The 24,801-nt window shown below is 47.8% G+C and overlaps 1 protein-coding gene across 1 annotated transcript in view; it reads left to right on the top strand.

Moving 5' to 3' along the window:
- chrdl2 (chordin-like 2) overlaps positions 1–24,801 on the top strand; it is a 59,226-nt gene that overhangs the window by 25,219 nt on the left and 9,206 nt on the right. Inside the window, 7 exon segments of the mRNA XM_038776107.1 lie at positions 15,834–15,854; positions 15,856–16,009; positions 18,725–18,750; positions 18,752–18,811; positions 18,813–18,887; positions 18,889–18,922; positions 22,970–23,146. Coding sequence (XP_038632035.1) covers positions 15,834–15,854; positions 15,856–16,009; positions 18,725–18,750; positions 18,752–18,811; positions 18,813–18,887; positions 18,889–18,922; positions 22,970–23,146 — 547 coding nt within the window.

Genomic DNA, 24,801 nt, shown 5'->3' with positions numbered 1-24,801 from the left:
TTACTGATCTTTAAGAATCATGTCAGCCAGTAGGTTACACATATTTGCTTTGCATGAAGCCAGCGACTTGTGACAAATTTGCTATTGACAGACTTGTTTTGTCTAACTTTGCTGTCTCGTGGAGCACAGAAGGATTTTCAGCACAGACAGCGACCATATAGCCCATTTTATTCATGCTGGATTGTCTCATTGACAACCCCTCTGGATTAGTTGATGATATGAGGTAGTTTAATTGTTTAATCCACTAGATGTTTTTCCACAAATATTGATAATGTGTTCATTCATTGTTCAAAATGATTAAAATGATGGGGCGCGATTCTCCCAAAACGGGAGAAATCGTAAGCGCGCCCCTTCCCGACCGGGAACCGATTCTGGTCCCAAGTCGGGGCTAGCAGCCCGACGCCGTAAGCTCCGGCATCACGGGCTTAACGAATTTCGTTAAGCCCGCTTGCCGGAGTTAGCGCCGGCTGACGCGTCATATGACGTCAGCCGCGCATGCGCGGATTGGAAGACTCCAACCCGCGCATGCGCGGATGACGTCATCGCGTATTTGCGCGAAACCCGCGCATGCGCAGGCCGGGATGCCCCTCAGCCGCCCCGCGAATGGATACTGCGGGGCGGCGGAAGGAGAAATAGCCCGCTGCCCGCGATCGGTGCCCACCGATCGCGGGCCCATGGCACCCTTGGCACGGCCGTGGTACTGCCGTGCCAATCGGTGCCATGGTTATAAAAAGTGAGTTGTTCCCGCCGTTTTTACGAACGGCCAGACCAGGTCTGTTTGCCGTTCGTAAAAACAGCGTAAAGGGCTGGGACTTCGGCCCATCTATCAGTTGTGAATCGCTACCGGCCGTAAAAAAACGGCGGCAGCGATTCGTGTCGGGAGTTGGGCGGGGGGGGGAGAATAGCGGGAGGGCGGGAAAAATGTCGGGAAGGCCCTCCCGCTATTCTCCGACCCGTCGTGGGGGGCGGAGAATCGCGCCCATGGTTTCTTGCCTTTATCCCATATCAGCAATCATGAAACAGGCCCACTCATGCCAGTTCTCAGTGTTTCAGCGGCAGACATTAATCTTTGGGTGTGACCATTTCATCAGACTCATTTAGTGGTCATGCTCCGTCCAATTTCAATAATCTCTTCGCACTGTTTGTACTCTCTGCTCCTCTGACACTCCTTCACCCTGGGGAACGCAGAAGACAATGTTGCAAATTCGGTCAGGGAAAAATGATAACTCTTTTGATGCATAAAAAAAAACATTTTGTCAATAAACCAAGGCCACACGTGGGTAGCTGGAACCTAAATTTTAGGATTAATAAAAAATAATTGACAAAGAATGCAACTTTGGATCCTCTAATTGCAGGTGCTAAAAATGGCTTTAATACCCCTAGGATAGGGAAAGGAAAAACAAATCAGCCTGGTGCCTAATCATCCACTGACTCAGTGGGACATGTGCATGGATTGTGATGAGCACAGAAGTGGTCAAATTGGCTATTGGCATATTGTCTAGAAACAGTTTGGGGAAATGTACCAGAGAAAAGATAACGGGTGGGATTCTCTATCGGCGGGATCCTCCGCTTCGCCGGCAGCGCGCTCACGCCTGCCGATTTCCCGACGGCGTGGGGGTGGCCACAATGGGAAACCCCATTGGCCAGCTGCCGGAGTGAAGGATCCTACTTCCGAGTAGGGGTGCACCACGCCAGAAAACGGGATTTGCGGGATGGAGAATCCCGCCGACATCTGTGAAATCTATCTAATCTATCTAATCGGTGGTTTTAAAAGAGGGGAAATAAAAAAGAAATTGTCCAAAAAGGCAAGTAGGGTTATGATAGCGGTCATTCACTGCTAGAACAATGTAGATATTCTACTGATACTTGCAGCATTCATGATGGACCAACCAATGTTGTTACGATCCCCACAGAAAATTATAACTTTCAAAAAGATATTTGAATTTCCAGTGATTGACTGGAAGAAACATCTCAGGATTTCAAGTTTTAAAACATTTTACTATAACAAACTAATAAAAAGAACATTGACCAAACACTATTTTTGTAGGCAATCTAAATTCTGAACTAAGAACAGTCACCCATTTATTCTTTTAAAATGACCAAATATCCCTCTTGATACAACGGTGTTGTAACAACAACAAAAAAGGGCAGCACGGTAGCATGGTGGTTAGCATAAATGCTTCACAGCTCCAGGGTCCCAGGTTCGATTCCGGCTGGGTCACTGTCTGTGCGGAGTCTGCACGTCCTCCCCGTGTGTGCGTGGGTTTCCTCCGGTTGCTCCCGTTTCCTCCCACAGTCCAAAGATGTGCGGGTTAGGTGGATTGGCCATGCTAAATTGCCCGTAGTATCCTAAAAAAAAGTAAGGTTAAGGGGGGGGGGGTTGTTGGGTTACGGGTATAGGGTGGATACGTGGGTTTGCGTAGGGTGATCATTGCTCGCCACAACATCGAGGGCCGAAGGGCCTGTACTGTTCTATACTTATACTTTTCTCTGCCTCTTAAGTTGATATTTTATTCTCCAAGAACCTCTCCAGATTTATTCTCAGCTCCCATATTAAACAAACGGGCAGACAGTGCAGGGATCCCTCGTGGCCGTTCCCTTTCAAAACAAGTATACCATTTTGGATGCTGTTGGTGGGTGGGTGACCTACCGGGTGAAGGCCCTAACGGCCAGGTCTCTGGCACTGAATCTGGCTCGGTGGCTCAGAAGGGAAGGGGGGAGAATAGAAAAGCAATAGTGATGGGAGACTCAATGGTTAGGGGGATAGATAGGAGATTTTGTGGTCGCGAGCGAGACTCCCGGAAGGTATGTTGCCTCCCGGGTGCTAGGGCCAGAGATGTCTCGGATCGAGTCGACAGGATTCTTAAGGGGGAGGGTGAGCAACCAGAATTCATGGTGCACATAGGCACCAACGACATAGCTAAGAAAAGGGATGAGGATCTAAAAAGTGATTTTAGGGAGTCAGGTTGGAAGCTAAAGAGCAGGACAAGCAGAGTAGGGATCTCAGGATTGCCACTGGTGCCACGTGCACGTGAGGCAAGGAACAGAGAGCGAGTGCAGCTGAACACGTGGCTACAGGACTGGTGCAGGAGGGAAGGCTTCAGATATGTGGATCATTGGGATATCTTCTGGGGAAGATGGGACCTGTACATGAAGGACGGTTTGCGCATAAACTGGAGGGGCACCAATATCCTGGGTGGGAGGTTTGCTGGAGCTCTTCGGGAGGGTTTAAACTAGTTTGGCAGGGGGATGGGAACCAGAGCTATGGATTAGAGGAGAGGGTAGCTGTTGATCAGGCAGAAATAGTATGCAGCAAGTCTGTGAGGAAGGATAGACAGTTGATAGGGCAAAGTTGCACTCAGTGGAATGGGTTAAAATGTGTCTGTTTCAATCCATGGAGTGTTAGGAATAAGGGAGATGAACTTAGAGCATGGATCACTACGTGGAGCTACGATGTTGTGGCCATTACGGAGACATGGATTTAACCAGGGCTGGAATGGTTGTTAGATGTTCCGGGGTTAAGATGTTTTCAGAAGAATAGGGAGGGAGGTAAAAGAGGAGGGGGAGTGCCACTGTTAATTAGGGAGTGCACCACAGCTGCAGAAAAGGATGTAGTTGAGGAGGGTTTGTCTACTGAGTCAGCATGGGTGGAAGTCAGAAACAAGAAAGGAGCAGTCATTTTATTGGGAGTTTTCTATAGATTCCCTAATAACAACAGAAAGATAGAGGAACAGATTGGGCGGCAGATCTTGGAGAAGTGCAGAAGTAACAGAGTTGATGTCATGGGTGACTTCAACTTCCCTAATATTGACTGGAACCTCCTTAGTGTAAATGGTTTGGATGGAGCTGATTTTGTCAGGTGTGTACAGGAAGAATTCCTGACTCAATATGGAAATAGGCCGACTATGGAGGAGGCCATATTGGACTTGGTGCTCGGCAACGAACCAGGCCACGTGTCAGATGTCTCGGTGGGAGAGCATTTCGGTGACAATGACCACAACCCCTTGACCTTTACCATAGTCATGGAGAGGGATAGGAATACACAGTATGGGAAGGTAATTGGGGGAGGAGAAATTATACTGCTATTAGACAGGAGCTGAGGAGAATAAAGTGGGAACAATTGTTCTTGGGGAAATGCACAACAATAATGTGGGGATTGTTGAAGGAGCACATGCTGTGAGTGCTGAATTGTTTTGTCCCACTAAGACGAGAAAGGAATGGTAAGGTGAAGGAGCCTTGGATGACAAGAGAAGTGGAGCTTCTAGTCAAGAGGAAGAAGGAAGCTTGCGTAAGGTTGAGGAAGCAAGGATCTGACTCTGCTCTGGAGAGTTACAAGGTAGCCAGGAAGGAACTCCAAAATGGACTGAGGAGAGCTGGAAGGGGGCATGAAAAAGCCCTAGCGGGAAGGATTACGGAAAACCCCAAGGCGTTCTACACTTATGTGAGAAATAAGAGGATGATCAGAGTGAGAGTAGGGCCGATCAGTGACAGTGGAGGGAACTTTAGCCTAGAGTCTGAAGAGATGGGGAGGCCCTAAATGAATACTTTGCTTCAGTATTCACTCGAGAGAGGGACCTTGTTGCCCATGGGAACAGTGTGAACAAGGTTAATAGATTCAAACAGGTTGATATTAAGAAGGAGGATGTGCTGGAAATTTTGAAAAGCACCAGGATAAATAAGTCCCCTGGGCCTGATGGGATATACCCAAGGTTACTACGGGAAGTGAGGGAGGAGATTGCTGCGTCATTGGCGATGATCTTTGCGTCCTCACTCTCCACTGGAGTAGTACTGGATGATTGGAGGGAGGCGAATGTTGTTCTCGTATTCAAGAAAGCGAATAGGGAAATCCTTGGGAATTACAGACCCATCAGCCTTATGTCTGTGGTGAGCAAAATATTGGAAAGGATTCTGAGAGATAGGATTTATGATTATTTAGAAAAACATAGTTTGATTAAAGATAGTCAGCATAGCTTTGTGAGGGGCAGGTCATGCCTCACAAGCCTCATCGAATTCTTTGAGGATGTGACGAGACACATTGATGAAGGTCGGGCAGTGGATGTGGTGTATATGGATTTCAGTAAGGCATTTGATAAGGTTCCCCATGGTAGGCTCATTCAGAAAGTTTGGGGGCATTGGATACAGGGAAATTTGGCTGTCTGGATACAGAATTGGCTGGCCGACAGAAGACAGCGAGTGGTAGTGGATGGAAAGTATTCCGCCTGGAGGTCGGTGACCAGTGGTGTCCCGCAAGGATCTGTTCTCAGACGTCAGCTCTTTGTGGTTTTTATAAATGACTTTGATGAGGAAGTGGAAGGGTGGATTGGTAAGTTTGCCGATGACACGAAGATTGGTGGAGTTGTAGAGAGTGTTGAGGGTTGTTACAGGTTACAACAGGACATTGACAGGATGCAGAGCTGGGCTGAGAAGTGGCAGATGGAGTTCAACCTTGATAAATGTGATGTGATTAATTTTGGAAGGTCGAATTTGAATGCCGAATACAGGATTAAGGGCAAGATTCTTGGAAGTATGGAAGTACAGAGGGATCTTGGGGTCCACGTACATAGATCCCTCAAAGTTTCCACCCAGGTTGATAGGGTTGTTAAGAAGGCGTATGGCATGTTGGCTTTCATTAACAGGGGGATTAAGTTTAAGAGCCGCGAGGGTTTGCTGCAGCTTTATAAAACTCTCGTTAGACCACACTTGGAATATTGTGTCCAGTTCTGGTCGCCTCATTTTAGGAAGGGTGTGGATGTTTTGGCGAGGGTACAGAGGAGATTTACCAGGATGCTGCCTGGACTGGAGGGCATGTCTTATGAAGAAAGATTGAGGGAGCTAAGGCTTTTCTCACTGGAGCGATGAAGGACGAGAGGTGACTTGATAGAGGTGTGCATAGAGTGGATAGCCAGAGACAGGGTGTAAATGGCTGTCACGAGGGGACATAATTTTAAGGTGATTGGAAGAAGGTATAGGGGAGATGTCAGAGGTAGGTTCTTTACACAGGGAGTGGTGGGTGTGTGGAATGCACTGTCAGCAGAGGTGGTGGAGTCAGACTCATTCGGGACATTTAAGCGACTCTTAGACAGGCACATGGACAGCAGTAAATTGAAGGAGTGTAGGTTAGGTTGATCTTAGACTCAAATTTTGGTCTCTACAATGCAAGCGAAGCTCCCACCAGCCTATTGCATGGGAAACAAAAGGGACTGGCTGGCTCTAATTCTCTCTCTCTCTCTCATCTCTCTATCTCTCTCTACCTCTCTCTATTTCTCGCTCTCTCTGATTCTTAAAAAGTGATCTGTCTGTGAGGTTTAGAGATATCTTAAGAAACCTGTAAGCCATTATTGAAATGGTTTCCATGCACCCTTGCTCTCTAAATGTTTATCTCCATGGTAATGGTAATGGCATGGACCTTGTATACAGGTAGAAATGCTAATTAGCTACCCTCTGACCTCGACTTCATTCTATCTTGGAATTAAATACTCCATTTAAAGTATAAGCGGTTACAAGCCCAACATTCGTAACACAGCCCTGTGAGACTTGGGGACAGCTGGGGCGGGATTTTCTGAGCCCCGAAATCGTAATTGGTGTGGGGGCCGAGAATGGGTGTCAAACCCGAGATTCTTTGGACCGCGGAGAATTGGCGCCAATCGGGCGTGCACGGTCGATGCGATGCTGGTCGGGGGCCATTGAAATGGACCCCCGTGGCGATTCTTCACCGAGTGCAACTGGCCAAGTTACCGATAGTGTAGTTGTCTCATGGTTCCACCCAGCGGGAACCTGGCGTGGCAGCTGCGAATTCAGTCCGCTGCCGCCCTGGTTGGGGGGGGGGGGCAGGTGGACCATTCACGGGGGGGGGTTCCTCCCTCCAGGATGGCCAGGTTACTGATTGGGGGGGTACCGATCCGCAGGCGCGTGCGATCTTGTGGGGGGGGGGGGGGGGGGGGGGGGTCCTATCTTCTTGCTGCCGGTCCACGGTGTGGGTCGGCCATGTCTCGAGGGGCGGCCGACGCAGGTTGCCGCTGTGCGCATGCGCGGACCCCAACCGGAAGTGCAGGGCCCCATATTTGGAGCCGGAGCTGCGAGGACAACTCCAGGGTCCTGCTCGCCCCCTGCAAATTGGAGAATCAGCCTGGACTTTCTCCAGGTAAGTCCAGAATGATTTGTGCATGTTTTTTACGCGGGGGTGGGGACATAGCCCCATTATTGGAGAATCCCGCCCAGCATGGATTGTTTATAGTTGAGAATATCTTGCACCTTCCTCCTAGTAAGACAACTGTTATAACCCACCCAAGACCTATGGGGACCAATTAGCCTGCCCCTGAGTCTCGTAGAATATGAGCTTCCTTGCTGAGGGGCAGGGGCCCATCAGTGAAGTAAATGGATTCTAGCATAAAAGCTGGTCCAGATAGGAGCTGAATATGAGTGGTCCCGGCTGAGACCTGGGCCGGGATTCTCCCCTACCCGGCGGGGCGGGGGGTCCCGGCGTAGCGGAGTGGCGCCAATAGCCTTTGACGCCCGCCAGCCGGCGTTGGGGCTGGCCGAAAGGCCTTCGCCGGTTCGCGCATGCGCTGGCGCGTCAGCTGCCGCTGACGTCACCACCGGCGCATGCGTGGTAAGGGTGTTCTCTTCCGCCTCCACCATGGTAGAGGCCGTGGCGGCGGCGGAAGAAAAAGAGTGCCCCCATGGCACTGGCCCGCCCGCCGATCGGTGGGCCCCGGGGTCCGATCGCCCCGCCCCCCCCCCTCCCCCCCCCACCAGGACTCCGGGGGCCCGCTCGCGCCGCCAATCCCACCGCTACCAGAGGTGGTTGAAACCACGGCGGCGGGATTGGCCTCTCAGCGGCGGGACTTACTTATTACTCGCATGAGACCTATGGGCATGGACAAAATATCCTCCCCATGAACCTCGAGCAATATGAGCTTCCCTGCTGAAGGGTGGGGGCCCATCAGCAGAGTAAATGGACTCTAGGATAAAAGCCGGCTCAGATGGGAGCTGAGCAGGAGTCTTCCCGGCTGGGACCTGAAGTGTTATAGTTTACTTTGCAATAAAATAACTTTCTTTACACCTTTTGCTTTGGACTCCTCTGTGGCCACTAAAACAACCGTTAACATTCAACCAACAAGCCAACTCAAAAGTTGTTGTTGGTCAGAATTCAGGACAGGTCACATGACCTCCTTCATTCCTCCATTCTACCCCCAAATTAAAGAGATAATCCCAAAACATATCAGTCATACAAACTTTATTTGTACTAAATCCTTGCATTTGGTCACCATTCTCCAAAGTTTAAGGGTGAGATTAAATAGGAAAAAAACGGAGTCCCGTTTGGGGCATATTTAGCGGGGTGCTTCTCGGTGCCTGCAGTGCCGAGACTGAACTCGCTATCAAATGGGACATTTTTTTAAAATTTGGCCTCGGCGAGGAACACCCCGCTGAGGTCGCTCTTACCTTCATTTCCTGCTCTGCCATTATTAAATGCCGCCCCAATCTCCCCAATCTCTGGACACCCCACCACCGCAACTTACCTGTTGGGGGTCCTTGAGCCCCCCTCATTTCATCTCATAAGAGCAGGGCACCCCGGGCCCATTCCTAGCTGTACCAACCTGGCACCCTGGCACTGCCAGCTTGGCACCATGGCAGTGCCACAGCCAGCCTGGAAGTGTGACCCCAGCACCCTGGCAGTGCAGGGTATCTGGGTGGTGGTGCTAGGCTGGCAGTGCAAAGGTGCCCTGGTGCCAGCAGGAGCGCCCCAATGTACCACCCTACCCAGGCCTGACCACCTGGGGACCACCTGGCCTGGGAGACCCCCCAAGGTGTCGTTACGCCTGGTCCGCGTTTGTGTGGATAAGTGCTAAACGGCACCATGGCGTGTTCTCCCAGGTGCGGACGTTTGATCCCGAGCCTTGGGAAAATCCGCTGCTTGGGAAAATCTGGCCCAGGCACATTTAAGTGAACTGAACTGCTCACTTAAATATGCAAATCTGGACTCCGCCCAGAGAGGATGAGATCCAGACAGCGACGTTTGGCGAGATCTTGTTAGATCTTGTGAGGCACCCCGAGTGTTATAAATCCTATGAGAGGCCTCTGACGAGATTTAACAGGCTCGTCGCGTCCCGACTCAGGCGTGTCTGGCCTCAGGCGCGATGAGGTTGTTCACTCGAGCACTAGATATCTACACTCCCTATTTGAATCATCTGTACTCACTATACAATAATTATTATAAATATATAAATATTAACACACACTGGTGCAACTGTGGAAAATATAGGTAATAACTCACCATCACACTACGTCAAAAAATGTTTTAATTTATTGCGGCTTGCACTGTCTACTCATTGATAACCCAAGAGATGAAATTGTATGTCATGCAATAACTTACCTTTCTATAGCACTCCCCAGATAAGGTTGCCTCAAAGCATTTATAGTGAGGTGGAATAGAGCATGGAGGAAGCGGGGAGGATCTGTGGGGGTGAGGCTATGTAGCTGATGAAAAGAAGACACGAGATGATAGCGGTGTAGGGAAGGAGTTTCACAGGTCAAGGGCATAATAGTTAAAAGAGCAGCCGCCAGTGGCAAAGGGAAGGGAATGGGCTGAAAGTGTCAGAGTTGTGGAGGGCACACACAATTTGAGGGGATTGTTGAAACAGGGTGAAACAAGTCAATGAAAGTGAAAATAAGGATGAAATATTCAATTAGGTGTGTGACAGAAAAAAGGCCTGAGCAGAACATGTGGGTCTTGGGGCTAGTGAGGACTTTGCATAAGTTGTAATTAATGAAGAGTAGAGGTTGGTTGGAAGAGTGTTTAAAGGTAGAACCAGTGTGATAAACGATGGATTAGGGCCTTGCCAGCAGTGGAGGGGAAGTTACACAGCCAAGTGATGTTGCAAAGGTGAAAGGAAGCAGTTTTAGCAATTGATGAGTTGTAAGCTCAGATGCAGGTGATATGCCATGTTTCCGTAGCTCCAGACTCGACCTGAGTTGGCAGCTGGGGAGGTTAATGGAGTTAAAGCTGGAGAGCTACAGACATGTGTTTCCCAAAGAGAACTATTTGATTTTAGAGGACATGTTAACTTCTCTTGAACCCAGTTAGTAACCAGGGAAGCAGCCTTGGGTTGATGCAAAAAGCAGAGATAAGAGTGGCATTAGAGGAAATGCAAAAACTGATCTAGTGCTTACAAATGATATGTGAAGAATAGCACATAATAATCTTGAAGCAGAGAAACCAAAGACGGTGTGATGAGACCCACCATGCAGACATAGTAAATTGGATGATTAAGGAACATTGGCAGACATGAGTGGAATCTAGATGATACAGGGCTGAGGATAAATGTTGGAGAAGGGCAAACCATTGAAAGTCTCCATGGCAGAAGATAAACTTCAGAGATGAGGATACACAGAGAACCACTCACAAAAATCAGTTGAGGGAGGAAGCATTTTGCAGAGACAGGAAAAAAAGGGAGACCAGGCAAAACAAAGTCACAATATCTGAGACTGAAAATGATTGTAGGTTTGGAGTGTGAGAGCTGTGAGAATTAGACTGGGGTGTGAGTTAAATGCATTGACAGTGAGCGAACAGGTTAAGAGTAAGTGAAAGATGAACAGATTGCAGCAGGCAGTGAAAGTGAATGGAGCAAAAGCAGAAAATTATGGAAACACCAGGAATGTCAGACAGCAGAGTTAAGGGTGCAGACATTTGCACAGTTGTGATGCCGCAGACTTAAAGGAGATGGGCGGGACCTGATGTGGAAATCCCACCTCCATTTCAGAACCAATTTTCTCAAATTGGGGAAAGGGGGTGCAGCGTGAATCACATGTGAGGGATATCTGAATCCAGCAAGGCCACCTGCACTCAGTGCTGAGATTAAACATACCCCATTTTCAACGTATCAAGTTAGCCTGAGGGTTGGCCCTACAGCATGGGGAGTGGGTGAAGTGTGAGGACAGAGGGCCTAAACTTGACAAAAGAAACAACTGGAGCAAACGCCTGGAACATAGATCGCACCATTTGGGGGAGCTTCTCCTGAGGCGGGTGTGGCGAGCCGTGGAATTTTCTAACGCGCGTTACCCACCTTGCAAGCGAAAATCCAGACAATGTTTCAGGTCGATGACCTTTCATCATAACCCAGCTTAAAATGTTAACACTTGTTGCTTGACCTGCTGAGTATTTGCAGCATTGCACAATTTTTATTTCTGACTTCCGACATGCGCTGTATTTTGCTTTTGTATTCCTGAAAGTGATTTGTAGCCCTCTGTATTTTCCCTAATTTCCATAACATAAAATATAATTATCTGCCTATTTTGTCATGTGGAAACTTGGATAACTTTTTTTGTGCAATATTTATTATCACAGAAATCTCCCAAGTGATAAAAGCAGTGATTGAGCTCCCAACATTTTTAAATTTAATAACACAAATCACATTTGAATAGCTGGGTAGTTTCACCTGGACTTGCAATTTCAAACAGAATCAAGCATTTGACTCAAACATGCAATCGTTGAAACTAATCAGCAAAGAGAAGAGAAATGGAGACAGAGAGCGTCTGAACTTATTCAAGCTGAAGTCAGTCTGAGTTGCTGGTGCACCAAATTTAGAAGTAATGTAGGAGCTGCTTGAACAGAAAGTGTTCAAGCTCAGGTCAGGATTTTATTAAATCAAACATATTTTTGGCAGAATACTGTAGGGGCAAAAAAAAAGTCAGAATCCTTCATAAACAACACTGCACACACAAGCTTTCTGGTATTACACGCCAGCACAAATCACTCGCAAGGCAGAGTTTTAAACTCATGTTTACAAAAAGGAACAAATGATATTGATGATAATTTAAACACTTGAAACTCCAGCTTTCTGACACATTCCCAATTTTGCACAGCAGTTGGAAGCGAAAAAGGGAAAGTTCCAGTGAGTGCACAATGTTTTCTCTTCATGTGAACAAGCTAAGATAGTCACCAAGAAATCAGATAGGAAATTTAGAAACAGACCTTTTTGCCCAGAGAGATATGTGAATGTGGGACCTGTTGTGACAGGGAGTATTTGAGATGAATAGTGCAGATGTGTTTTTTTTATTTGTTCATGGGATGTGGGCGTCGCTGGCTGGACCCAGCATTTATTGCTCATCCCTGAGGACATTTCAGAGTCAGCCACATTGCTGTGGGTCTGCAATCACATGTAGGCCAGACCAGGTAAGGACGACAGATTTCCTTCACTGAAGTACATTGGTGAACCAGATGAGTTTTTATGACAATCAACAGTGGTTTTATGGTCATCATCAGACTTTTAATTCCAGAAGTTTTTACTGAATAACAATGTCAGCATCTGCCATGACAGGGTTCAAACCTGGGTCGCCTGAGCATGGCTCTGGGTCTCTGGATTACTAGTCCAATACCACTGCGCCACTGCCTTCTATTTAAGGGAAAGCTCGCTAAACACACAAAGGAGAAGGGAGTAGAGAGTTACACAGAGTTAGATGAGGAAGGTGAGAGGAGGCTTGAATGGAACGTAAATGCCAGTATGGATTGGTTGGCATTTATCTGTGCTGTATATTCTAAGTCGATTCCCCACTGGGTCACTGTCTGTGCGGAGTATACATGTTCTCCCCGTGTCTGCGTGGGTTTCCTCCAGGTGCTCCGGTTTCCTCCCACAGTCCAAAGACGTGCGGGTTAGGTGGGTTGGCCATGATAAATTGCCCTTAGTGACTAAAAAGGTTAGGAGGGGTTATTAGGTTACGAGCACATGAGGGCTTAAGTGGGTCAGTTCAGACGCGATGGGCCGAATGGCCTCCTTCTGCCCTGTATGTTCTATGTAAGTTATTCTCATGCATGTGATGAAACAAAGAGAAAGAACTTGCATTTGGAGATCACCCTGCCACATTCTTAGGATACTTCAAAACATTCTGTGGCCAATGAATGGGTACAGCACTGTAATGGTCATCTTACTGGACCAAAAATGCAGAGGTGAATAAATCAATGTAATGCATTTTCAAATCTCAACATGCTGGGTGAGAAAGTAAATTCAGGTGAGGAATTTCAAAAGGAAAGGCTGACATCAGTTTGAAAGTAAGCCATGAAATTATTGGATTGTTGCAAAGACACAATGTTCTTTGCAGAAAGAAACCACATTGCCCTTTACTGATCTGCCCTATATATGGCTGCAATGCAGCTGACTCTTCCGAAGTACTTTAGGTAAGCCATCAGTTCCATCAAACCTGGAATGGGCAGAAAGTATTAGCTGAGCGATGCAATAGTCTGAGAGCCTCGGAGACCTTGGGCGAGTGTCGTTCAGCACTCATCCCACACACGGGGACAAGATGGAACGACACTCGTGGGGGTCTCCCAGGAGCTCAGAGGCCCCCAGGTGCTTGCCCTTTCGGCAGGTTGGTACCCTGGGCACCTGGCGCTGCCAGACTGGCACCGTGGCACTGTCAGCAAGGCACACAGGTGGCACTGCCAGGGTGCCAGTCTGGGACTGCCATGGTGTCACGCTGGCATTTTCTGTTTGCTGGCAATCGGGCCGGGGTGGCCCTGCACAGGTGTTGAGGGGTGCAGGGGACTGGGGGGGGGGGGGTTTAATGTTGCGGGCCTCAATATACTGAGGAGTCCCGGCTAGCGGAGCTACTCAGTGTAGAAAACAGGGCTGTGTGTGACCTCGGCCGTGCGATCCCCGCTGAGGCCCCTTATTTAACTCAAGTGGTGTTGTATAGCCATGTGAAACAAAGGGCGGCACGATAGCGCAGTGGTTAACATGCTGCTCAGCTCCAGAGAACCGGGTTCAATTCTGGCAATAGGGTGGATTGTGGGCTTAAGTAGGGTGCTCTTTCCTCGGGCCAGTGTGAACTTGATGGGCTAAATGGCCTCCTTCTGCACTGTAAATTCTATGATTCTATGGCAACATTTATTTGATATACTGGAGGAGGAATATTTGCTGGGGTGCACAGAAGACAACCTATTTTTGCCACAATGGGTGAAAATTGGATGTGTTACAACTGTTTATTGGCATAAAATTCATACAATGAGGGTCAATTTTGGGAATCAATATCCCGTTCCCAAATTACACCGTAAAGACGTCTGATGGAACATTGGAACGGATCGTTTTGCAGGCACCCTGGTGGTCACCTAAAACAGATCTTGGGTCACTCCCATATGCAATGAGGGCCATATCCTTACATATACCCAATCGCTTGTTTTACGCTCCCTCTGGGAAAACTACAGTGATGTGTGTGGCATGAGCTGTGCTTTGCTCTGCTTAAGATCCTAAAGTACTTTGTTTTTTGAAAATGTTTAATCTCACTGGTTGGAACCTGGAGGAGCAGGGTATTCCTCCAACTCCACACTACTTCCACTTGTATCCTAAACACAGTCGTTGAAATTGCCCTCCATCATTGGCTGCTCCTACAGCTCCTAGCCCAAGACTTGTATTTGGGGTGTTCCCAGTGAGGCAAGTGGCCTGATTGCTATTTTCTTAAAATGGTCAATCCGCCTGTTGTGTCATAAGCAATTCAAACAAATCACAGGGACCAGGATTATTGGCCAGAGGTGAAGGGACAACGCTCAGTGCTGACCTCAAATATAGCTTCCCAAAAAGATATAGCCAAGTCGAGTGCATTGATTTCTTCTATTCTGATGTGACTTCTATAGGGGATGTGTGGGGTCCACAACAATGGGACCATCAAACAGGCTGATCAGCCAATTAAATTGAAGCATTCTCACAGAGAGCAAACCAGGAACTAAAAGAAAAGGATGATAATTCATTTCTTAATGATGTTACAGAAAGCAAAATAAAGATTGTGATGTACACATGGGATTATGTTAAAAACTAAATAGCATAATAAAGTTTTAAAATACTTATTTAAAAAAAAATAATATTTGTAAATGTTCTTTGAGGTGAATGTGACTCCACACTTGTAAAATTACCTTTTCAAGAACAGAGACGTTTGTTCAGCAACAAGCATGCTGTTAAATTCAACGTGTCATAATATTTTCAATCTTTTTTACAGCAAGTGTAATGTGAGAATATTTCACATCAAATCATTAATTCCCCATTAGCTTCATCTGAAAGGACCTACAGCAGTGCAACCCTTTGTGGAAATAGGGCATACTGACTGCAACCTGTTGATTTTCTGGGCATGTGTGGAAGACAGAAGTTTCTGTCAGTTTCATAGAGTAATGATTGTATGTGCTGGCAGTTTTTCTGTCTTAAACCTTGCAAATTCCAGGCCATTATATTAACAAGGCCCAATTTTGTTATCCAAAAATAGCTCTAAACGCCCTATCCTAATATCTTTGATTTTGATTTACATTATTACAGTATGTATTTGCAAAGCAATTAAAATGTCTTGTTAAACTTTCTCAAGGAGGAAGTACCCTTTCAACTCAAAGCTATTGGCATCCATTTCTGCTTCTTCATTCACTGTAGTTCATTCATGGGACTGGAGCATGTACGTATATTTCAAAGGCTGATTTTCACTATCCAAAATGTCTTGTCAATTTGACTACCAATGCCGGGTTCTCATGGCACTATACACCTGCAATTTTCATATTGTTGCTATATGACTTTAAAGCCATGTTCAAGCAAACTGTAAAGATAGGTAGGAGTCAGAAAACAGGAGGTACAACAGATCTGAAATAGTGAAAGGTGCCAGATATCCCATACCAGTCAATGGCCATCTCAAATCCATTGATAAAGTGCATCATTTTGAGGGAATGCTAGAAAGCTTATTAATGAAAGTTGAAAACAAAAGTCACGTGTAATTTGCAGAAAGGTCCAATGTATAAATTCAGAACTCTACTTGTCACGGTACAGCATGTACATTTGAACAAATGGAATTCTAACTTTTTGCTCAAACAGAGACATTAGTATCAACGGACCTCAGTATGAATCTCCGGGAAGCTTCAGGAGCGCCATTGCCAATTTACCCAGAATGCCCAGCTCGAGGACTCATCGTGGCTTGTTGACTGATCCTCAGCAGGGATCTGGTACCATTGTGCAAATAGTGATCGACAACAAGCACAGGCATGGCAGAGGTAATGAAACTTGCAAGTTAAGTGATCAGCTCCTTTCAATCAATTAGTTTGGGATTACAGATATTCCCCACAAAGAAAGTGGAACAAAAACTGGCAGATCTATCAGTGTTGATCTTATCCATTAAATGATTCAATCCTGTGCACCTAACTATTAGTAGTGCAAAATCCCGAGGAAGAGGAAAAGTGAAAATAACAGAGAAAATGCTGCAGTACGTTTCTCCCTATTCTGTCAGGTAATTAGCTAGTTCCAAGAGTCTGTGATGGATGTCTACTTTCCTTGAGCATTAACTTTGTTAAAGGATTGTGGTACACAACATGTCTATCACTAGCGATTCAAAAGGCAACTCTTGAGGGAGGAAATACTTTCTAGCGTCTAATTTGACTTTGGCTATGCATTTTATAAACATATCTTCTCAATCAATTACTATGGGGGCCAAATTAGTTCAGTTGGCTGGACAGCTGGTTTGAGATGCAGAGCGAAGCCAACAGCATGGGTTCAATTCCGTACTGACTGAGATTATTTATGAAGGCCCTGCCTTCTCAACCTTGCCCCTGGCCTCTGAGGATCCCGAAGGGGAATCCAGCCTATGGAACTTATGGTGGCTTTACTTTATTGTATACAAATCAGCCCATTCAATCCCTTCATAATTTTTTTTAAAAACCTTAATCATATTTCACTGAGCCTGTGTTTCTACAAAGGAAATGATTTTGGTGATGAAGTCTGCACAATGCCAGGATTGGGAAGGCTGATCCATTTTTAGGTTTAGATCACATTTTCATTTTTGCAATGAAGTATGGGTCCGGAACAGGCACTCTGCACCAGTTTACCAGCTTTTGGAACACAGGGCTGTATTTTATGGGGGATGGGGGGGGGGGAGGCGGGGGGAGAGTATTCCCCACCTCCTCAACCCTTCAGTTGTAAGCTTCCCCACCTAAAATTATATAATGCTTGGAGCCTTAATTGCTTCAGAGTGGGACTTCTGCCCCGATCATGGAGGAAGTCCCACTCTAGAAAACTGCTGGACAACGTGGCAATGGAGGTTGGGGTCCATGTTTGGAGGAGAATTAAAGGGGATGTACGATTTGTAGATTGTGGGTGAATGTCTCCGATGGGCACAGGACAGCCTCCAATGGAGGTTCCTCCCTTCCTGCCCGACAGCAGCCTACACAGTAGAATGCTGCCGGGCTACCACCTGGCTTTCGCCTTCCCCAGCCCTTGTAAGATAGTAGCAGAGGCAGAAAGATTCTCTAAAGTGGCCATTAATTTGCCATTAGGGCCTCAATGGGCCCTAATGCCTCTCCTGCCCACCAAACTACGAGAGACAGGAAAGCCACCTCCTTTATTTTACACGAGTGTCCCCAGTGCTGTATTCAAATACCCGGCAGGAGGCCATAAAAATCCAGCTCATAGGAATATAGTAAGTGGAATAGGCCATTTAGCACCTTTGACCTCTTCTATTTAATGAGATTGTGACCGATTTGTGATATAACTCCATGTACCCACCTTTGTTCCATATCCCATATACCATTGGAAAACAAAAATCTATCAATCTCTATTTTAAATGTAACAATTGATCTGGCATCAATTGCCATTTGCAGCAGAAGTTCCAAAGCTCTATCACCCTTTTTATGCGTAAAGTGTTCCTAATTTGAATGTGAGAAGGGTTCAGTCTGCCAACTGCTGATAGAGTGCAGCCACGTTCCTCTAATATTGCCACTGTTTCTGTCATCTTACCGCAATTCCCTTCATTTGTCAAACCAATTCAGAGATTATTCTCATTTATTCATGGTTTATGTGCACTGCTGGCAAGGCTGCAATTAATGTCCACCCCTCGTTGCCTTGACGAAGTGGGGCGGTGAACTGCCACCATGAACCACTGCAGTATGTGTGGCATAAGTACACCAGTTAGGGTGCCAGTAGAGTCGTGCCTGTGATTGAAAGAGTTCAGTCTTTGCAATGATCCTATTCTGGGCAAATCTACATGATTTGCTTTTGGCCCGCCAGCTGTCTGACATGCACAGAAACACATTAGCATGTTAATAGTCTCTAAACCAACTACTGAAAAATCTATACAAGTGGAATTTCCTCTTGCTTGATAATACTCTCTTTTCCATGGTGACACATTTATTGGGACTTGGATGCAGGTTGGCATGGAACCAAGGTGTGTGCAGAAGCTTTACTGCAATTTAACTGGCCTAAACTTTGCAACTTGCTGGCACAATTTATTCACATGAGCCCAAACTAACTTTTAAATTATTTGGCCAGCTACATCCTACATTACTAGTTATAGCATGGCTAGCTGAATCCAATTAATGAGTCAGACTGGCTGGGGTAATGCAAAACTCAGCCCATCTGCCCTGTGTTGGCTTAAAATTAAAACTCTTATTCTGAGTTTATCCCAGATAAAAAAACAGAGGAAGGATTTGCAGTAATAATAATCCCTACAAGTTATTAGCAACCAGGTCCCCAAAATGAGGGATACAATGTACTTATTATATAACTGAATCATAAGAATCAGAGTGTGAATGTTTCTTACAATTGCAAATGTCGTGGGAAATGCAGACAATGCCTTTGCAGTTATGGTGACGCCAATGTTTACATAGTTCAAGAAAATGATGCATAGTTACAAACTTATACAGCAGCGTGTAAAAACTGGTAGACAAGCAATGAATTTACTGTCCACAGGATTGAGGTAGTCTTTCTTGTGTCCTCAGTTTGTGTTTCAAACGGGAAGACCTACCTCACATGGAGAATCATGGCATCCGATCTTGCGCCCGTTTGGACGAATGGAGTGCGTGCTGTTGTACATGTAACATAACCAAACAAGAGTGCAAGAAGATCCATTGTCCCGATCCCTACCCATGTAATTACCCACAGGAAAGTCGATGGAAAATGCTGCAAAGTTTGTCCAGGTAGAAATGATTTCTAATTAACGCTAATCAGTTTAGAAACTGTGGCGGGTCAGATTGGGACTATTGTATTATTATATAGTGGGACAAATACACGCAAACTTGCTTTGCCTTTTAGGCGCGATTTTTCCCACTGTATTGTGCCTGGCCCCAATCCCGTTGCCGGAGCATGATGGGAGAGGCCCAAAATGGACTTTGTGTGGGTCGTGATCCAGGTAATATTTAAATGAGCCATTAGGCTGATATACTATGCACGGCTGGGTTCACGCCTCATTCGCCCGTCTCCTGGAGAGACGGGCGAGGAATCACCAATGCGTTGATCAGTACTGGTCTCCACAAGCAGAGACCAGGTGTGATGGCCACTCCGGCGGTCACGGAGGCCATTAGAGCCCGCGTGGTGGTCGGGGACAGGGCATGGTAGTGCCCTGGCACTGCCCCGCCACCTGGGCACCATGGCAATGCCAACGTAGCACTGTCAGGGTGGCACTATCAGGTATCAGATGCTAGGCTATAGAAGTGCCAGGGTGTCAGTTTACACTGCCAAGGGGTGGGGGTCTGAGGGGGCCATGCCTATGAAAGGGGGGCTATGCCTATGAGGGGTATGAAGGGTGGGGGGATGAAGGTGGGTATGTACAGGAATCATGAAGGTTGGGGGGATGAAGGGGGGGGGGGTGTGGGCTGAAAGGGGGAGGCCCTAAACGTAAGAGGGTCTTCAGTGACCTCATTGTGGGGTGTGTTAACTTGTGGGGGAGGGGGGGGGGGGTGGGGGGGGGGGGGGATGATGCCCATGTCTGCTAGGGAGTCACATTGTCCATGGGTGGGGAACGTGAGGACACTCCACCTCACTTTGAGATTGGGGCACCCTTTCAAAATGGCACCTGATCTCTGAGGAGCCGGTCTGGCGAGTTTAGTTCACCACTGCAGGGAAAACCTGTAAGTATGGTCTTGACCGGGAGAAACTCCCCAAAACTCCAAATGACTGTGTGGGAATCCAGGTTAGGATCTCACCCAAAAAAACAGTGGGAATCACCCCGCCAAACCCACCCAAATGACACTTTTGCCGCGATTCTCCAGCCTCGTTGCTCTCTCGCTTGAGCAAACGAGGCCAGTGATTGGCGGGAGAGGCCAAAAACAAGACCCTTGCCAGGCATCAAACAATTTGCGATGCAACTGGCCCTCTCCCATAGGTAAATCGGGATCTCGCCCTAGCGAGGTGAGAAACCAACTATCACCACTTAAGCCCAATTTCCATATAATTAATGGGAGCCACCACATATCCAACGGCCTCCTGTCATTCAGCGGCCTCCCCAGCAGGTGGTCACGCTGGCGCCAATTAATACTCCTTCTGAAAAACGTGAACCTGACAGAAGGGCTTCTGTGGGGAGCTGAGGAGGGAGCAGCCATTTTTGCTCACAGGCAACAAGCCCGGGGGAGCTGGCTTGCTACCCCATTGCTCGGTGTGGAGTGGGGGAACCTCGGCTGTGGCTGGGGGATACTCTGCCAGGTTGGGCCGCCAGAGAACTGTTGGGAGGAAGTGCCAGAGGGGGCAACAGCTCATGGCACCACCATGCCAACTCCTGGATCGTGTGTACCCGCTCCGGTGACAACACTTGTCCCCGCCCATCTGCCCCAACCACCGCCCATTATCCAAGCCGACTGCCGAGGCATATGGCCGTGCAGCTGAAGGCTATTGCTAATAGGGAATTGGCAATCGTGGTTAAGTGGACACACAACCCAAGTGGATTCCCGTGGGTGGGTGAGCCATGTGGCATGTGGGAATCATTGCCTAACATCCCAATCACACCTTGATGCATGGACACTGGGCTTGAACACTGTGGGAGGCAACCCCACACACGCAGCAGCCAACATCCAAACACTCAGGGGATGAAACATGGCTCCGGGGTACATATCCACAGCCGGATGGTGTGTGGGTGCCACGGAGATGGGGCGATGCCTGGAAAGGTGGGCCAGGGGATCAGAGGTCAGCCGGAATTGCGGAAGAATGTGACAGAGGCGCCATAATGGTTTATGCAAAAACGTTGTTACTGTGTAATACAAGTCCCCATTCTCCCGATGGTGCCTCTCCACTTCCTACCTACCCCTCCCCACTCCCCTCCTGGTGCCCTCAGCGATCCTCGATGTACTCGTAGCTCTACCGTTACGAATAGGTGTCTCCCCAGGATGCACATTTGAGGTGGAGGCAGCCAGCTGCCTGTGGCCTTCGATTCCCTGGCGGGTCTCCTCTGGGGGCTTGGGGCTGGAGTGTCATGGCGCATTGTCGACAGCTTCTGCATAGTCGTGCCACCCTGTCCCACGCGCTGACTTTGAGATGTGGCCTCATCAGAGGGGTTGAACTCAGGGGGGTTGGTGGCCACTGTCGCCACTCCATGGTGAATGTCGGTGCCCATAGGGCCCTGGGGATCACCTTGGGACAGAGGGGCAAGCTGTTCGGGCCCGGTGTGGTTCTGCACCATCGTCTCAACTACCTCGGTGATGCTCCTCAGTGACTGCCATGCTCTGCAGCGCCTCGACAATGCTTACCTGCGACTGGGACAAGCTCCGCAGCGCCTCAGCCATGCCCATCTGAGAGCGGGACATGTCCCGCAGAACCTCATCAAGGTCAGCCTAGTACTGGGTGACAGCCCGCAGCGAGTCGGACATTCTGCCGAAAGTTTCCTGAGGAGCTTTTCCTGAAGTGACACAGAGGAAGCATCATTAGCCGCATGTGTGGTTCAGAGTGGTGGGGGCGATTATGGAGGGTGGGTTGGGTCGGTTGAAGAGGGAGGGGATGGAGAGAGGGTGGAGGTCACATGGGAGTTGGAGGGGGGGGGGGGGTGGATGCTCCCTGGGGGGGGGGGGGGGGGGGGTCATCACCACATCTCGGAGCCTCCCCAGGTCAGCATCCACGAATCATGGGGCTGGTCTCCTTGGCGCCATAATTGCGAGATGGCTGGAGTTGGTTTAGCAAGTGCAGCCCAAGGGCTGCTCGACCTTGCTGCGGGGGTACTGGCGAGCACGGACCTGGCCAATCAGCTGACAAACCTTTTTTTGCGGCGAGAAGCTCGTGAGGCTCGTTAAGGGACCAATTAACGTTGTTATAGTGTTGCCGGCCTCGCTGGGCCAAGCGCCGGGAAGCTCGCGGCAATTCCCGCTCGCTACCACACTTAGTATGTTTCTGGAGAATCACGCCCTCAGACGTTTTTTAGGTGAATTGCAACCTTTGACTTTTACATTTGTTCTTCTCAAAAAGCCAATGGGTGAGATCTAACGGAAGAGTTTCTAAGTGTGGTAGCGAGCGGGAAAGTGCCGGTGTTGCCCGACAGCCGACTAGGCGAGGCGGTCACCGGTAGCTAATGTAATGAGGGCACTTAATGATGTCCCACGGGCATTCCACCGGAAAAGACTGCCCTGCCAGCTGATTCACCTCGACTGCGCTTGTCAGCTTTCGCTAGCGAGTGGGAGCAGCTCTTCGACCGATCCTCCTGAACAAACCCAAGACAGCATGCAGCCATGCCACCGCACAGACTCGTTCCATGATTTGGCAATGCCAACCTGGCCAGACTGCTAGACGTGGTGGAGTCATGATGGCATACCCTGAGGGGGTCAGAGGGTAACCCACAGGGCAGCCAGTTCTGCCTGGGAATCAGTGGCAGCGGCCATCAGCGTGAGGAGTGTCACAAGAAGGACTGCCACCCAATGCTGTAAGAAGCTAAACAACTCCACCGGGCTGCGAGAGTGTGTTGTCATCGGCCCCCTGGCACCAATCCCACAGGCAACCTTACCCCCCCCTCCCAGCGACCCTGTGATTGGCACCACCCCCCAAGAACAATACTGCACCTATGCCCCAACATACCATGGCACCCACCTGCGCACCTCACCCACGCCCAGCGGCAGTGTCCAGATCCAGGACCAATGGTAATTTCAACCTAGTAGCATTTAGGATTTAGATATCAGATAATATTCAAGGAAAAGTAACTAGAGCCTACAGCAATAAATAAAGACACATTTACGTTAAGTGTTTAGTTGTCAGTTTTTCTTCCACAGCAACAGAGATACCAGGGTTTTCGCAAGATGACAGTAAGGATGTGGGATGCGATGAAGAGACTGTTCTAGTTTATGAATCACTCTTGGTCCAGGAAACTGATTCTCAAAAATACAGCAAGAAAATTGCTATGGAGATTGACAATCTTCCAGAAGTAGAAGTCCATATCTGGACTCTAGTGAAAGGTGAGTTGTATGCCCCACAGAATTTAAGCTAATAATTGTTACATAAGCCAAATGTGGCCTTCACTGCCATCCCACTTATTTTGTCTGTCTCTGTCTGTCTATCTATCTATCTATCTATCTATCTATCTAACTGCCTGTCTATCTATCTATCTCCTTATCTATCTGTCTATCCTTCGTACCTATCTATCTATCCTACCTATCTGTCCTACCTACCTACCTATTTTACCAGTATCTTTACTTTATAGTTCCCGTGAAGTGAATAGAAACAGAAAGTTAAAGCATTAACCTGGTGTTTCCCTTTCGACCGTTGACTGATGTGTTGCCACTAATAGCATTAGAAGTTACATTACCAGTGTTTTTTAAATTTTGAAAAAGTGAATAACACATTAAAAGGAGACAATTACTGCTTGTATGTTCACCTCCGAATAGTTAACAGACCTGCACCCCTATTGATACTTTAATGGCATATTTAACCCTTATAGCACCTCTTAATAACGAGGATGTAACTACAGTTTTCGAACTCAAAACAATTACACCGATATCATGAACAATTACACTTGTTCATCCATAGAAGCCTTGAACTGTGGTAACAAAGAAAAGTCCTAAACCATGGTTCACACCCAGGCCGCACCTGGAATACTGCCGAGAACTTTGGTTGCCGTATTATTGAAAAAAGATACAGAGACACTGGGGAGGATGCAGGAAAATTTACAAAGAAAATCTGTGGGTCTCTTTCTTCTGAAAAGAGAAAGCTGTGAGATGAACTTAATAGAGGTCTTTAAAATATTAAATGTTTTGAAAGAGTGGGTGCAAACAGAATGTGTCCTGCTTGTGGGGAAGAGTCGGTATCTAGAGGCCATGAGCAACGGTTTAGTCAACCTCCTCCCCCCCCCCCCCCCCACCCCCCCCCGCCCCTGAGCGACCCTGTGGTTGGCACCACCCCCCCAGCACAATACTGCTCCTATGCCCCAACATACCATGGCACCCACCCTGCGCACCTCAAAAAAAATCAACCTGTGAATTCAGAAGGAACTTCTTTACTCAAGAGAATGGTGAGAATGTGGAACTCACCACCATGGGGAATAGTTAAAGCAAATAGTTCAATGTATTTAAGGAGAAACTAGATAAACATATGAGGGAGAATAGAATAGAGAGATATGCTGAGAGTTTGGCGACAAAAGGCAGGAGGAGGCTCTAGTGGGGCACAAATGCTGGCGTAGACTGCTTGGGCCAAATTGCTCGTTTCTGTGCTGTAATCCTCTGATGTAATCCTCGACAAAAAATATGGAGCTGGATTCTCCGCTGTCGGGATTCTCCGTTGTGCCGGCAGCCCAGGGATTTCCCGATGGCGTGGGGCTGCCCACAAATGGAAACCCTATTGGCCGGTTGGCGAGACTGAGAATCCCGCCCATAATATTTTGTTGCTCTTTTGCTTTCTTTGAGCCTTGCATAATTTTTCGACCGATTCTTGAGTCTTCCAGCATCTGCTAACCCAAATGTCCTCCGAAAAGCCTTACATGATGCCACAAGGCAATTTTCTTCCTGTGGTAAGGTGCCCATTTGGCACAGACAGTTCACAGACAAATTGTTAATGAGACCTGAACCGAAAAGTGATTTGGGGAAACCGAGTTGTTGCAGTGGCCTAGCTCTTAGGA

The sequence above is a fragment of the Scyliorhinus canicula genome, chromosome 17, assembly GCF_902713615.1.
Source record: "Scyliorhinus canicula chromosome 17, sScyCan1.1, whole genome shotgun sequence".
Lineage (NCBI taxonomy): Eukaryota > Metazoa > Chordata > Chondrichthyes > Carcharhiniformes > Scyliorhinidae > Scyliorhinus > Scyliorhinus canicula.
The sequence above is the reverse complement of the archived record's forward strand: the minus strand, read 5'-3'. Positions and strand labels throughout refer to the sequence as shown.